Source organism: Chanos chanos, chromosome 4, assembly GCF_902362185.1.
Source record: "Chanos chanos chromosome 4, fChaCha1.1, whole genome shotgun sequence".
Lineage (NCBI taxonomy): Eukaryota > Metazoa > Chordata > Actinopteri > Gonorynchiformes > Chanidae > Chanos > Chanos chanos.
In genome coordinates this window covers 10,316,520-10,332,665 of record NC_044498.1, presented here as the reverse complement: position 1 = coordinate 10,332,665, position 16,146 = coordinate 10,316,520, and the positions used below count along the sequence as shown (strand labels likewise).

Here is a 16,146-nt window from a genome sequence, read left to right as displayed (position 1 = left end):
TGTATGCGTGTGTGTGTGTGCGTGCGTGTGCGTGTGTACCTTCTCAAATGTCTGTATTCATTAAGTGTATTTCAAGAGTAAATGCTGTTGTTATATTGTAATGTTTTGCTTTTTATCTTTTTTTTTTTTAATCTGCTGTGCATTACCCTTTGAAACTGCTCATTTTATCATACCTGAAGAAAGAGTTTACATCTCCAAAGCTACACTGATGTAGCGCACACATAAAGTGATGGATGCTCATTTACAGTTTCTTTCCCACAGTAGCATGAGAGGGTATTTTAGGAACATTACTGCTAAGGGCTAAAAAGAGACTTTTTTTCTAAACACAGCTTATTTTTGGCAACCCCTTTGAAGGTTCAGCAGTGAAGTGTTTTATATGACTGTTATTTACTGTTCCCATGACAGTCAAATTTGTATGCTGATTTGAAATAACTCTGAAATGAACACAAACAGATTGACTACTAAGCTGAATAATTTGCCATAAAGTCCAGATTGGCCAGAGAATTTTTGGTGGTCCATTCCTGAAGTTTTCCCTAATGCAAAGGGATTCGAAATAGCTTTTTATTATGAACTTCATGTTTTGAAATCACACATTCAAAGTCTTTGTATATTTATTCTAAAGAAAAAAAAAAAGAACCACCGAAAGCTGGATCTCTCCTAATCCTGTTTCATGCCATTTTATCGAACGTTCAGGTTGTTTGAGAGAGTTTTTTTTTTATTGCCAGTGGTCCCAAAGCTCACTCCTTGATTCACCTGGGACATGAGCAGATGTGCATCTGTTTCTGATGTTTAGAACAAAAACCTTACGGGTTTTTTTTTTAGGTTTTTAAAGAGTTTTTATTTTTCAAGTTGCTTGTCTTTTCTTTTGAATATTTGTTTTTCCCCTCTAGGTTGCCTTAGTCTGTATGATTGTTTTTCACCATACCAGAAGCAATACTGAATCACATTTATACCCGCTCATTTCTGTTGAGAAAAGTCTGTGCATTTTTTTTGTGTGTGTTATTTTTACGACTCACAGCACAAGAGTTACATGCCACAAGGATATGTTTGTTTGACTTTTGTATTTCAAATACAGGTATTTAATTTTACACAACTAGCTGCTTTGTTTGTGTGTTCTCTCTGTATATACTATGTCTCAGTGGTTCAGTTTGACACTGAACATGGAATGTGTTCATTCTACAGCTAAAACTCTTTTTCCCGATCCAGGCCAATGTTATTGGAACAAGGGTCATTAGTTTAGAAATTTCATGGCCTTTTCATGGCCATGGCAGTGAAAATATCAGTATTCTGCTTTATAGGGAGTTTCAGTCTCTCACATGGAATTATAATTTGATTTTTGAGAGTGTCTGGCATTTCAGCATATGCATGGGATAATTGTGTGGAGTAGTGTATTTAAAAAGGTCAAAAGAGAGTCTGTCCTGTTGTTTATGTTCACTGGGTTCTGGGTCTCTTTAATGAAGGAGTCATGCTTTCATCCGAAGCTCTAGGGAGCCAAAAAAGTGCATTTCAGAGTCGCTGAAATGTGCATTTCAGAAGTCCTGGTCTGACAATAATATTGTCCAAAGAACCGCTATTGTCTTATATATTGTTATTATTGTTGTTATTATTACTATTATTATTGTTGTTGTTGTTGTTATTGTTGTTATTATTATTATTTTGTTGTTATTGTTTTATTTTTACAGTGGATCAGTTTTTCCCTTAAGTAATCTATGCACTGAACAATTTGGCTATCACTTTATTTATATATTTGCATATATTTCAGTTGCAAGGCCCATTGTTTTTAATAGACCTAGCTCAACCGGTGTGGTACTAGTGACATCTTGTGTCCAGTGTTAACGCTTCCTGAAGACCCTGTGGCGGTAAGCAACGTAGTTTTAATATAGCATCTGGTTGTCCTTAAATTATGCAAAACCCTTGCAGATCCACGCCGGTCATGGTCCTGTCTAGTTTCTAAAAATGTTCGAGACTTTCTTCTCATTAAAAAAAAATAGTATTCGCGTGTCATTCACGCACGAAGTTCCTTACATGCTGGAAAATATTTCCATGTAAACTGAAATTAGGTTCTCATTACTCATCAATGGTCAAGATTAGTAGTAAATAACCTGTAATTCTACCTGAGGTGAGCCAGTGAACAAGACACGGTGCATTTCAAGACACTGTAGGCCGATTCCTAAGAAGGCTTTCCCAAGTGTTCACGGCGTTCTGTTGCCATAGGGATGTGTCTCATCCGCGTTTACACAACCTGCCGGCCGGAAACAACTACTGAAAAATTCCATTGAAAGTTGATTGAGTTCAAGTCCTGGTTGGTCAGCACGTGTGTTGGCAAATGTGAAGATTTCCCCCGTTGTCAGTATTCGTAAAGCTAAAGGTAAGTTGTCTTTTCTTGGTTATAAGCTGGGCCACGCTAGGCTCCCGGAAAGTTTGCGTGGAAAAGTCCATTATGTCATTACAATCTTTTCAAGGTACACAGCGAGCTCGCGTTGACCTATTTTGAGTATGTTTAGTCGTCGACGTGAATTGTGTTTTCGTCTATACACGAGTTACTCAAGTGCAACATCCTTTTAATTGTTCTTAGTCAACTAACGTTTAACATTAAGTGTGGCATGCATGGTAACAGCAGAGGGTTACAACAATGTGTAGGCTAGGCCGGACAGTTTCCAAAACAGCCTATTTAACAGGTAGTTAGAGCAGTTTAATTGACTTTGATAGGCCGATACCTACATAGGCTGCACAACTATACGCACTGTATCTTCTTGTCAGAATAATGAGCTCCGTGGCCGAAGGTCGTTTGGAGGAGGTGCAGATCTACCGACTGCTCCAGTGTGTTCACGGGGGAGACAAGGCACAGATTGAGAAACTGGTGCGGATGGGTGTCGGTGACCTTATCAATGTCACGGAGCCGCGAGAGGGCAAAGGCACTCTACACCTGGCAGCCGTTTCAAACAACGTGGATATGGGCACCTTCCTCTTTTCTCAAGGTGCCCGACCCAATGTGCAAGACAAGCGTGGTCGTACACCAGTGATGCTGGCCGCAGAACTCGGACATGACGTCATGGTCTCTTTTCTGGCACAGAAGCAAGCTAAAATGACCTTGGTTGATGAGGAGGGGAAAGGTATCTGGTCATATGTCATTCAATCAATGACACTATCCTTTGTCCAGTAACACCATTATTAATGTTTGCTTCAACAAACTTTCTGTGGGCCTCCATATTACAGACACACAACCGCTTAAGCCCCATGCTGTAACCATCATTATGTGTACATCCAAAATACCTATGTCAACAACAACAAATAAACATAGAGCTGCATTTTTTAACCTAAACAAGTACAAATGTTTATGTAGTATTAATTACAGTGTTATGAGAGAATTATGAAAGTGCTACGCGTTACTAATAAAAAGAAAGACTCCGTCATCCACCATGTAATTAGAGATCTATGAATTCAGTGTACTATAGTTTCATCCTGACTTACATTATGATGGGTTCTGAGTGCTTAGTGTAGTTTCTGTAACAAGGACTTTGACCTCTTTGAGCATTGTTAGACATTGTTTGAACTGATACCTTGAGGACCATTTGACTCATTGAAATGCAGACTCTCTACGTGACTGCTAAGATATTGATGAAGTCAATGCTTCAAGTGTCTCCCTGAGACAATTCATGCCTGCGATCAATGATGCCCAAGCACTCCATTGCAATTGTCCACTGCATAATAATTTAATGATACCCATAGAATCTACGGAGATGCTGTGCAGTAAATTGCAGCATGCCTACTTTGCGGAGGTCCACAGTACATCTAATTACAGATCAGGGGCATCATCCAGTAAAGGCTGTCTGTAATCTGATCCACCTTTTGGCTGCTCTCCCAGGCGTTCTCTTCTACTGCATCTTCCCCACCAAGCGGCACATGCGATGCCTGCAGGTGGCTCTTGACAGCGGGGCCGACGTGAACAACGTCTCATTCGCGGGGGTGCCCGTGCTCCTGCTGGCGTGTGAGCATGCTCTCGAATGCGAGCCCATGTGCATGAGCCTCTTGGAGAAAGGCGCCGACCCCAATGCCACCAGTCAGGTATGAAGACCTTTACGGAGTGTTCCGTTTTTTGGTTTTTTGTTTTTTCATCACGATACCATTGTGATGCAGTTGTTGGCGGTGAAGGCCTTTTCCATATAGCTGTCTACTCTATATACAATATTTTGTCTTTCCAGAGCATGTACCTGAAATGACTTATGAATCAGAAGCACCCATACAAGACATTATAAATTATATACAGGAGAACTGTACACATGTGTAAAGAGGAGTGAGACCCAAATGTTTTATTACTTGGACAGGGAGAAGAGATTCATCTACCAAATGCAGGTTTTAGGAGAAAACTTTGGTGTCATCCGCTGTAACTTGATTATTCAGTTTTTTTTCTGCATGCAGTTAGGACAGGCTGACATCAAAAGAACTTGAAAGATGTTCCTTTATTGCAGAGCATCTCTGCACTGGGTAATTCCCTTTCAAGTTTCCCAGTCCAACATTGTCCGTAACACACTTTGTTCCCAAAACTTGCTGACAGTGTATATCTGTCAATGCACTTTCAGCAGGAGCACGCTCGCTCTCTGTCCTGTAATCTAATGAGTTGAATCTAAACGTGGAGGCTTTGTGTGTATGAACGTAGGTGACAGGTCGCACTGCTCTAATGGAGGCAGCCAGAGTAGGGGCAGTGGAACTTGTACGGGCTCTCCTCAAAAATGGAGCCAGTGTCAATGCTCTGGACAAGAAAAGGTTCCATGCCGCCCATTTTGCTGCAAAAGGAGGCTTCTTTGAGGTGAGTACTTCATAGCCAGAGGATGTGTTATGACTGTATTGTAATAATGGCTAGTGTATTTCAGAGCTTCCTCTGCTGGTGGTTGGTTTTCCATTGTGGTAAAACAATTGTAACTGGAAAACGTCTGGTGTAATAAAGTGTATAAAGTAAAGTAATAGTAGTATAAAGTAAAGCGCTCTGGTGTAGTTCAGTGGTGTGTTGAATATTCACATGTTAGATGACTTTACAGTGAACCATAGTTTCAAAGTATGCACTGGTGAATACTCAGATGAAATAAAATTTTGTGTTGCACCGTGAAGCAGCCTCTTAGAGCTAAAAGAGCCATTAAACATCAAGCTCGGGTTTTTCCAGGTCATACAGGTGCTTTCAGCCTACTCAGCAGATATAGGTGTGATGACAGCAGAGGGGAACACTCCTCTACATTATGCTGCCCGAGGTGGATTCACTGAGTGCTGCAGGTTCCTTGCTCAAAGAGGTAAACCAAGCACATACAAGCACTTAGAGATAGAAGTTCCTTATTTCGATCCATTTACTCATCTGTAGCCAGGTGTAGCCAGGACATTTGTGGAACAAGAAGTAGATTCGAGTAAATATTTCTCCCAAGTGTTTTCCCGGCCTCAGCTTAGAAATATAGAAATCAAGTATTGTTCCCATATAAACCGTTCAGGAGACATGGATTGAGTATAAGGCAGTGGCAGGGATTCATGTGTGTCCTGCATTCTCTGCTTCAGGTTGTAACCCTAAACTGAAAAATCAAGAGGGTCTCTTGCCACGTCAGATTGCCAAAGACAATGGTCATAAGGCTGCGGTCAAAGAGCTGAAGAGAGCTGAGCGACTGCATGGCAGGATCTTAAACACAGGCACATCCACAACCAATGAGCCCTGGGCTGTCACTCTTCACGACTGGTCCCATGAGAATGAAGCAGCGTTGAGAAGCGCTTTCGACTCCGCTGCAGACGATACCTTCGACACGGACGTGGTCTCCAGGGAAGTGTTCGCGTCTGTGCTGCAGCAGCTTCAGGCACCCGTCGACGACAGTCACCTCCAGATGCTGCTGTTCGCTCATGACAAACGGAGGGAGGGCTTGATCAACCTTAACGAGTTCTTTAAAGGCCTTAAGTACCTGCCCAAAACTTTTGTTATTGCCTCCTATGGACCAAAGAAGAAGAAGAAGAAAGGAAGGGGGGCGAAGGCCAAGAAGAAGGCGAAGTTCAAACCTCCTCTGCCCATATGTACCATCCCACCCGAGCTCGTCTATCGCCGTGCCGACGGGGGGCCGCCGCATTTCATGATTGAGAGCTTCCAGCTCCACACTGACATCAACCGCTTTGACCGAGACCACCCGCCGGTACACCCCATCGAGGATGACTCAGCTTGGTACATTGACGAGCCAGAGAGGATTTACATAAACATAAACCAGTGCGTTATGACGGGAGACTTGGAGTCCCTTGAACTGGCCTTCAGCCAGCACGTGCCTGTGGATGTTAAGGACCGGTTTTATAAGACACCGCTCATGACAGCATGTGCTACTGGGAACTATGAAGTAGCCAAGTATCTTCTTGACCTTGGGTAAGGACAGTGACCTGGAGGAATTCTTTATTGGCCTTATTGTTGTTCTGTTTATTTCCACTGAACATCTTAGAATTTGGATGATATGCTTTAAAATCCCTGTTTTATAGACTGTGATTAGTTGCCAGTGACGATAAATACCAGCGTTCACAAAGGATATACATTAGAGCTATTTTGCATTATTATATATGTTCTCAGTCACTGATGTTACTTATTACATTAATATATAACTACGTTCTGTGTACCAGAAGGCTAATGTGAATAGTAACTGGTGTGAAACTGTGCCATAGAGCCAATATCAATGCATGTGACCAGTTCAGTTGGACACCACTTCACCATGCTTGCCATGCTGGGCAGCTGGATATCATTGAGTTGCTGGTGGAGGCAGGGGCATCGTTGGAGGCTCCTGCTCTAAACGGGGCCACACCCTTAATGAGAGCCATAGAGAGCGGCCGGCCCTGCTGTGTGGACTACCTCATCAAAGCTGGAGCTAAAGTCACTGCTGAAAACAAGAAAGGTAGAACGACACAACCTCACCACTTCTGTTCTCCCTCAGAATGACCGTATCTCAGCTTCACCACAGGTTATCAAAGCAACTCACCTCAGCCTTGTCATGTCTCCTCATTCTCCACAATGAAATGTCAATGTAATCTTTGAATAGCCTTTCATTTCCAAAACAGTTTTATAAAGCCTTACTATAGCAAACACATTTTTGTGTTATCATCAATATCAGATTTGAGTGTAAACACTCAAATATTATCACGTCATCATAACCTCCATCAACACTTTGTCACCAGCCTTACCACTGAACCCAACTGGATCGCAATCTTGATGCTACTTTGGTAAAATCTCGAAAGAAAATTAATTTTGGAAGCCACTATCAACCAATATCCTGATACGCAATGATCTAAATCAATGAGATGAATGAACCTTGGCTTGAGTGTCATTTGAGTCAGAAACTTTTAATCTTTTAATTGCAGAGCAAAATTGCTTGGACATTGCCCGTGCTTATGCAGACTTTAGGATCGTGGACTTGATCCAAGCTAAGATTGATACTCTGCCTAAACCCAAGGACAACAAGAAGGCAAAAGCAAACAAACCTCAACCTAAGCCTAGACCAGCTACCTCCAAGGAAGAGAAGGTATGAGATCGATATCGAATATCCTCCTGAGTTGAAACATAATGTCGTAATACGATAATGTTATGCACATTAAATAAGACAGGTGGCCAAATGAATGCAAAAATGTACAGGTTGTTTATGATCTATTTAACATCGCCTGTGTTTTACTAGCTGCTGGGAAACATGAGACAAGACAAACTAGGCCAAAGTGTAAGCAAATTAGAACAGCCGTATCAAATGACTCCGTCACAACGTGACGCTAGGCGTCTCAATAGCACAGACATCGTGGTTGAGTTCGCCTTGTGAAACCTGATTACAATTCACACTGTATGTGTTTTCTGTGTCATTGTGTTTTACATAATCATTATCACGCTGATGATACGACACAATGTGGTATTCCCCATCAGAAAGGTTCCACTCCGACTACCACACCAACTACCTCAAACACAGCAGTGAAGAAAACAGTAAAGAAGGAAAGAGAGAGCGTTATTTTGCGCAGCACTCAAATCACCAGTGGAGCCATCAACAAAGTCGACATCAGCTTTGTGCCAAGAACGGTATGCCAATAGCGATAAACAAACAAGGGGAACTGGGAGCCATGCTTAGCTAGATGTTAATCTTTTATGTGAAACAGGAATTCACTAACATCAATGATAGCAGTAGCTCTTTAGAAACGTTCAATGTATTCATTTGATATTTCAAGTAACACACACACACATACACACACATATATATATACCAATAGAAGAGCTAACCTTAGACTGTATCTATCAGTTATTGATCCAAATTTGGCCATATTCCTCAATCTGTATGTTTAGGTTTGGGGTAAGCCACTGACAACCAACCAGCTAATAGAGAAGAGAGAGAAGAGGAGAGAGCGTTTCAGCCATGACGTGGACTTTGATGACTTTTTGATGCCCTTCAGTAAAAACATCCTGAAGAAGTCTCTAGAACTGTCAGGATAAACGACTAATGGACGAGAGTGGACGGTTGGCTGTAACACTACGGGTTCTAACTGCTTTTAAAGACTGCCATGCCTCATTTTACATCCCGAGATATCAGAGTTTGCACGTTTTCTTCCTTGTTGCAAACAGTGATTTGACCTGACTGGTGACTGAAAACTGAGGCAAGAATACATCCAAGGCCAGACTTGGCCTCTATTGTAAAGACTGTATTATAGCCAGCACACCTGCTGTAGTCAGCTCAGTTCTTATGAAAGAGTAGGTCGACGGGTCCAAATGCTATGAAAATATGAAACTAGTGTCTTGCTTTCATCTTCTTTACTTAGAATGGCCAGGTGGATGAAGGACCCTACATCAAGAAACTGTACAGATGTCTTTTGAAAAATGTCTAGCCTAATGATGTTTGTTTTCACTGACAAAGTGATACAAATGCTTGCCATTCAAGTTTTTGTTTTTTTTTTTTAATCTCAGGAAATACAGTTATGCAATATATTGCATTTCTATGAAACGGGTCTAGATTATTTATTGTGTTTGTTTTGTTTTTTTTTCTTCTCTGCATTCACACTAACAAACAATGCACTGACAGTGAACATGTGTTGTGATAGTGAGTCATACGCTCTCATCGGCAGAGCAGCCTCTCAAGCATTGGAATTGGATAATTGATACGATGACGCCTGAGTCTGCAGAGGTAATGACATTTGGAAGGTGTTGGTGGTTACTGCTTACATTGCCAGACACAAGGACGCAGGCATGTTTCTACCTCTTGTGTCTGATTAATAGGATCCGTCAAACAATCCGTCGTATTTTAACCTTCTGTACTGCAAAATGTAAATGGGAAAAAAAATTCAGTTAGGAACGTTATGCAAGACATCTTGTTGGAAGGCCTAAATAAAAAATACTTTTGCATTAGACTTTTTCTTTCATTTTGTATTTTTGGACAAAATTATTTCAGAATTGACTCAGTAGAGAGTGGCTACAACACATAACATTGTGGTTCAATAATTTTGTATTGAAGTAAGTATTTAGACGACAGATATTACATCCACTTTCTTTTTTTTGTTGTTGTTTTTTTTTTAATTTACACAGAAATCAGCTGTGACTTTTCATTAATACCTCAGAGAGCGGTACTTTGACAGTGAAATGATCTGAGGAAGATTACTGATGTGAAATATGTTGGTGGATGAGAGACGCTGTTGGTTTGCTGGCATGCAGCGTGTCTTCTTACCGTCCTGCCGTCTGTCGGACCTGCTGGGCACAGGCTCTCTCTCCGCAGGTTCCACTGAACACAATCTCTTCCACCTTTCTCTTATTAATCTCCACAAAACAAACCTCTCTGTTTACATGCCACTTCTCTCAGTGAAGATGTATCTGTCAATGAGTGTGTTCAGTGTTGGAATGGGACAAAACGCGACACGGTCGTCTTGCGTGTATGATGTGATTTGGGTTCATTGGTACACTTTTCCATATTCTTTTTCCTTTGGGAAAAAAAAACAGGCAAAACACAAAGGTGAACGTGAAATTTGAGAGATAAAAAGATGGTGTAGCATTTAATCTGATGTATGCAACAGTAGTACTGCCGTCTTATGAATCGCTAGGCTCTCAATATGAATTTTAACCATGAGGAAACATAGAGAAAACATAGAAAAGAAATATGCACTTGAAAACAATGTAGTAAAATCCGATTTGATTTCTTAGTATATGAACAGTCAGATTTTGATAACCTCCTGCAATCTCTGTAGCTATGCAGGTAGGCACAGCAGAACCGGAATAGACACACACTGTTACACTGTTCTTTTGGACATGCATATATGTCAATTTTAAATATGTGTTTCATTTTAATCCTAAAGGGATTAATGTAAATCTAAAGGGCTTTATACTAAACCTAAACAATGCAACATATTTGTGGAGCTAGAGCTAGTTTAGAATGCATGAATCCATTCCAACAGATGTGAAGTTCTTTCACTTTGTTTTGAAAAGAATACACATCCACTTCAAGACAGACTTAGAGGAATCTAAAGAGCATCAAGTACTGTCCCAATTACTGTGTTACTCATGATTCCTCCAGTATACCAGCAGAGGGCACTGCTTAGTAAAAATGTACGCAGGGGCTTGTTATGGAATACTGCAGGATGCTCCAGGGGTTCTTGTCTTACAGCACTGCACACAGTGTGGCAAAATGGCAGCCAAAACATTTATGTGTGTTGAAAACTGCCAGTTCATTGGCTGTTGAGAACTATACTGTGTCACACAGCATGTGATCTGAAGTCCAAATGAGAAAATCAGTCCGGGGTTACACACAACGAGCATTTCTGATAAGACCCATCATGCATCGTTTGTTTGGGTTTGTGCCGCAGAGCAGTTTTTAGGCAAATAGATCTGTTCTAAAAGACACAAATTGTCTACTGGGCTTCTCACCTCCCATTTTATCAGTCCCAAAAAACACCAGATTTTCAGTGCAGAGTCTAACGTGAGTGATTTGAGGTGTCAGAGGCTGCATCGGAGAAGCAGAGATAATATAATTGGGGATTTGTACTCTGTAAATCTGATTAAAGCTGCATTCTTGTCTGCTGATACCAGCTTTTACCACTGTATTAGATCATTAGATTACAATGTCTTCAAGGTCCATTGGGCATAGTTACATAATCAAACAAATGGATAAAACTGAGCGTTTTGTATGAGGCACCTCTTTGCTACTGAAACCACAGTGTATGCACTTTTTTTTTTTAGGAAGGTAATAAAGATGATAAACACCACACAATGTATTAGAAAAGGCACATACAACCAATATCAGAGATGTTCACCACTGAGAAGGAGGGCTATTATGCAATGTGCTCTGTGTGTGTGTGTGTGCGCGCGTGTATGTGTGTGCGCGTGTATGTGTGTGATTTTGTCTGATGTTTATTTGTGATAGAGAAGGAGAAACCAGAGTTATACAAATCAAAAATGAAGAGAGAGAGTGAGGGAAGGAGACAGAGAGAGAGAGAGAGAGAGAGAGAGAGAGAGAAAGTGATGGAGGAGCAGAGATAGAGGAAAGAAAGAGAGGGAGGGTGTATGAAAGCTTACGTGAAAGAGCAAGCTCAGTGCTGACATTCATCCCTGTAGAAGTGTCTAACGAGACAGAGAGAGCAGTGCAGGGTGAGTCAGTGATGGAGGGATGGAGAGAGAAGATGGCAGGAGAGTGGAGGAGGAGGAGGAAGAGGAGGAGGAGAAGGGGTGAATTTTTAATGAAATCAATGCTCTGCAGCCTCAGTGTAAACAAGAGCAGTGGATTGTAGTGAGAGGCTCGGAATCTATGATACTGTGTTACTGTAGTGTGTGTGTGTGTGTGTGTGTGTTTGTGCGTGCATTATTTCATGTGAGCAGGAAAAATGCAGGCTATTAACACTGGGGCTGTGTTTTGTTCCTACTAGAAAATTCCCCTGCCTTGAGCTTACTGTTGTTTGAGAGGATAGTCTGAATCTGTCCCAGCAGCACTGCAGCGCCTCATCCGTTCTCTCCCTCACACACACACACACACACACACACACACACGCACACACACACAGACACGTATATATATGCTTACTCAGCATTCCCTCTCGTCTCGGAGCCCAGGAGAAACGGTGTTCCGTCCAGGTCTGCTCTGACTCAACGCTTGTTTTTCACTGTCTAGTGCAGCTCTGTCCCTGTGCCAGCAAGGACCCCCAGCCTTAAAGACAGCCAGCTGGGCTACCCCAGAGGGAGACACGGGGTCTGGGAAGGGCCCCCCGCACATCAGCCTGGTTGAGTGAGAATTCACATGTGCAAAAGCAAATGTTGTCTGCACACACGTATGTAGAGCTCAGGCAGACCGCGTATGCTTGAGCAGATGCAACAGAGGACGAGGTAGTGATCCGCTTCCATTGAAAAATATAGACAACGACAGAGACCCACCTTAAAACACTTTAGATTTCACCTTGAAACATGCATTGCTTAACTGGGTCAACATGATAACATTTGAATGGTTCGTGCATGGTTCCATAAGCATTGCAGTCCTTTTTTTTTTTTCATTCTTGAGTGGCCTATAATCCCTTTGGGGAGGGCTGATGGCTAAAGCTGAGAATGTGCATTGCGGAGTGTGTGGCCATAACGGCATCATTGTAGTGAGTGGACCAAGAGCAAAGCTCATTGGCTACCGCGGACCAGTTTCATTATCAAATAGTAAATATGAAAAGTGGAATCACTGGATTATGCGTACGGAAATGATGAGCTCTCGTTGACCTCAATCTACTAGAATGGATTGTGTTGTCCAGGCTGGAGCACAGATAGGAAGCGTAGTTTACCATGACTCATCAAGAGCAGGCGACTGAAGGGATTAGAAAGATGAAGGCTTAACGTATGTGTGGAAGACTTATCTTGGTAATAAACCGGCCATATTCTGCTAAGGCTAGCTAATGTGCCAGGGACAAGTACCATGCTATACAAATACTCCACAGAAAGGAGTCTGTTTACAAAAGGTTTTGCATTCGCAAATGAAATTAATGAACATTTTATAGCTATGGATTTTACATGAGGCGTATAATACGCTGTGTTTAGCTGTGGGTTCTGAGACTGACAGTTAAGAGGATGCAGAACTGTTTATGAGAGTTTCTGAAGGCTGTCAAGCAAAACTGTGCTAGAACACCACAATTATGTCAGTACAACGTTGCACTGAGAGCTAGCTAAATATTTCAGGCATAAAAAAATACTGAATGTATAAAAACAAACAAACAGACAAAAAAATGTAGCCACAAAGATGTTTAAATCATTGTAGAATTGAAAATTTTGCAACCTTTGTAGATTTCTAATGTGATAGAACTAGTGTGATTTTTATGATGCAAAAACAACACAAATTCTGCTCTCTCCTTTCAAAGATGTATTAAAGAGGGTTATTTTTTAAAAAAGAAATATCCAAAGAAGGCTTTCTTAGATCAAGTCAAGGTAACAGACAAACAGAGCACTGATTGTAAAACTAATCTATGTATGTAAAGAATTTGAGGGTTGTGGTACAGTATTAAAAGGTCAAGCACCACTGTGAAGTATTTGAAGGTCAAGAACAAACTTTTACTGTAATGCTTACAAAACTGTCAGTACATATCCTTAAAAATTGATTTGACAACTTTTAGTAACAACATATTTCTGATTTACAACTGTTACCCTTGGATAAAATGGCCTCTGGTAGGGAAAAAAGGCTGGAAATGTTTTTTTTTTTTCTAATCAGTGCTGTAGCTCTGTTCCTGCAGTCTCCGAGTAAAGTTTCAGTCAATAAGGACAGATGGGCACATTTCAACTTGCCTTCTGTGTTCTATCGCTCCAAAACTGCTCAACTAGTGTTACAGCCTGTCTGCATTTGGTTTTCTCTTCCTGCTGCATCAGTATCGCTCCTTACTATATTCTACCCCCATGTCAAACTCCTGACCCTGAAACTTTGGTTTATCCCCTACACATAAAGCCTGATAAAAGACACAAACGCTAGATCAAAACAGTGTTTTTTAACCAGTTCTGTCCACTGACAAGGAGCCCCTTATAAACATTGCAAAGGTAAACAAAGCAATGATGAAAAATGAATGTCATATAGATCCTGCAGGACGAGTGTGTTTGATAAGATGATAAATAATGCAATGGAGGGTTATGAAAACGCGAATGAAAGGGTTGTTTGGCATTTGTTAAGGGTGAATGCAAATGTCGAAATAGTGTTGACATTCTTTTTCTGTCCTGTACTCCTCTCCTAATAGATTTATGAAAAACTAAAATATGTATCAAAAGAGCTCTGATAAGAATCAACCACCTGTCTCATAACCATTAAAATGGTCTCCAGGAAAATTTACTATGCATTTTCTATGCATTATGGTTTGTTTTTAGATAATAAACTGAAATCTGGCTCATGCAAAACAGGCAATAATCATTACAAAAAGACAACTACATCTCATTATATTTAGAGTCCTCCCATGTGTGAACTAGGTAAAAAGATTTTTCCTGGAATTTTCTTTCATTTTGTTTCATTCATTTTTTTTTCATTCACTTGTTTTATGTGGGTTTTTTTGGGGGGGAAGTATCAGTTTAAGACATCACATTGCAGTCCAGCATAATCGGCCAGTTAGCTGGATTGGCTCTCAGTGTCTGTGTCTATATATCACTCTGTGGTGCTGAGGCAGGGGAGAGAGGGTTTCCAGGGACTGTGCACTGCAGAGCCGCCACTGTGGATGTGCCAGACTGCTGCTCCACACTGAACTGATTGAATAGAGCAGGAGTGGGTCAGGGCTTCAGCAATGGGGGCTTCAGTTTCACTGCAGTGGTGTCATCCACACCACCTCCCCAAGTCCACCTCTATACCCCCCTCCACACACACACACACACACACACATATATACACACAAACATGCACGCGCGCGCGCACACACACACATGCACACACGCACACGCACACAGACACACACACACGCACACACACAGACACACACGCGCAGACACACACACACACACACACACACACACACACACCTCTCTCCTCAAGCTCCAGACAGTGAGGCAGCAAAACAGGTCCTCCCATCCAACCTAGAGGAGACTGAAGGATTTAGTGGAGAGAATTAGCTGTCATTCATCTTGGTAAATATGCCACGTCATGATTTCTTTGTTTATGTTGACACGAAAGCAGTCGATCTAAACAGGTGATCTACTTCTAAATGAGGGCAATATGCAATCACGTAATGAGGCGTGCCGCGAATACGGATACGGTCGAATCTCAGTTCGCGATTCATCTCCCATTATTTCAAATGCATGCTCATGACACGTGTTTTTTGTGGTGAGGCATTTTTCTTCATGATTGCTAGTGGTCTGAGAAAGGAAGAATGAAGCTAAACAAGGCTGCAGGTGACGCAGAGAGAGGACCCCCATGTTTCCATGGCAACGTGCAGGTGAAAGCATGGGGGACTAATCTGGTGTTCCATCTGTGGAGCTTAAGCATTGTCATACCCCTGTGTGTGTAAATCCATCACATTCACCCACACTCACACCCACAGTCATTTAAACACACACACAAACACACACACACACACACACACACAAACACACACACACACACACACACACACACACACACACACACACACACACACACACAACTTTTCTCTGTTCCTCTGGTGCTGTGTTCTGAGCCAGCAGTGATAATGACCAGAAGAAGCAGGCTTGACTCACCAACCAGTACACTGACCTCCACAACACAGAGCATGAGGGAGAGAGCAAGAGAGAGAGAAAAAGAAAGAAATAGAGAGAGAGAGAGAGAGAGAGGGAGAGAGATACTGCACTGTGTGTAGGTGGGAAAGAAGATGGATTGGTTTGGTGACACACTGCACTCTCCCCTAATTTAACAGCAAAAACAACACATCACAACACAACACAACACAACACTCCCTGGACAAAAAAAACCAAACTACTGCAGTAAAATCCAAAGAGAATATCTCTCCAATCGTCCTTTTACTAAAGCTGATTTTTCTCTCTTTTGAAAATAAGTTCATTACATCTGTTCAGTGGACTCATTAGATGCACTCATCCAGCACAAAGAACTCAGCTGTTCCATATTTTCAGCCCTGGATGCAAATGTACAAACATACATGTGCACACAGACACAACCACACACATACACAATCTAAACACACACTCAAACACCCGGTTATATTGCACACATGGGCCCA

At 41.6% G+C, this 16,146-nt stretch overlaps 1 protein-coding gene across 1 annotated transcript; it reads left to right on the top strand.

Annotated features, from left to right (window-relative positions):
• Nucleotides 1-2,764: 2,764 nt before the first annotated feature.
• Nucleotides 2,765-8,461, top strand: ankef1a (ankyrin repeat and EF-hand domain containing 1a). The gene is made up of 9 exons (XM_030770935.1): nucleotides 2,765-3,113; nucleotides 3,866-4,065; nucleotides 4,658-4,807; nucleotides 5,159-5,282; nucleotides 5,539-6,376; nucleotides 6,667-6,893; nucleotides 7,357-7,517; nucleotides 7,904-8,053; nucleotides 8,315-8,461. Exons 1-9 carry the CDS (start codon nucleotides 2,765-2,767, stop codon nucleotides 8,459-8,461), a joined length of 2,346 nt encoding a protein of 781 aa, XP_030626795.1.
• Nucleotides 8,462-16,146: the final 7,685 nt, after the last annotated feature.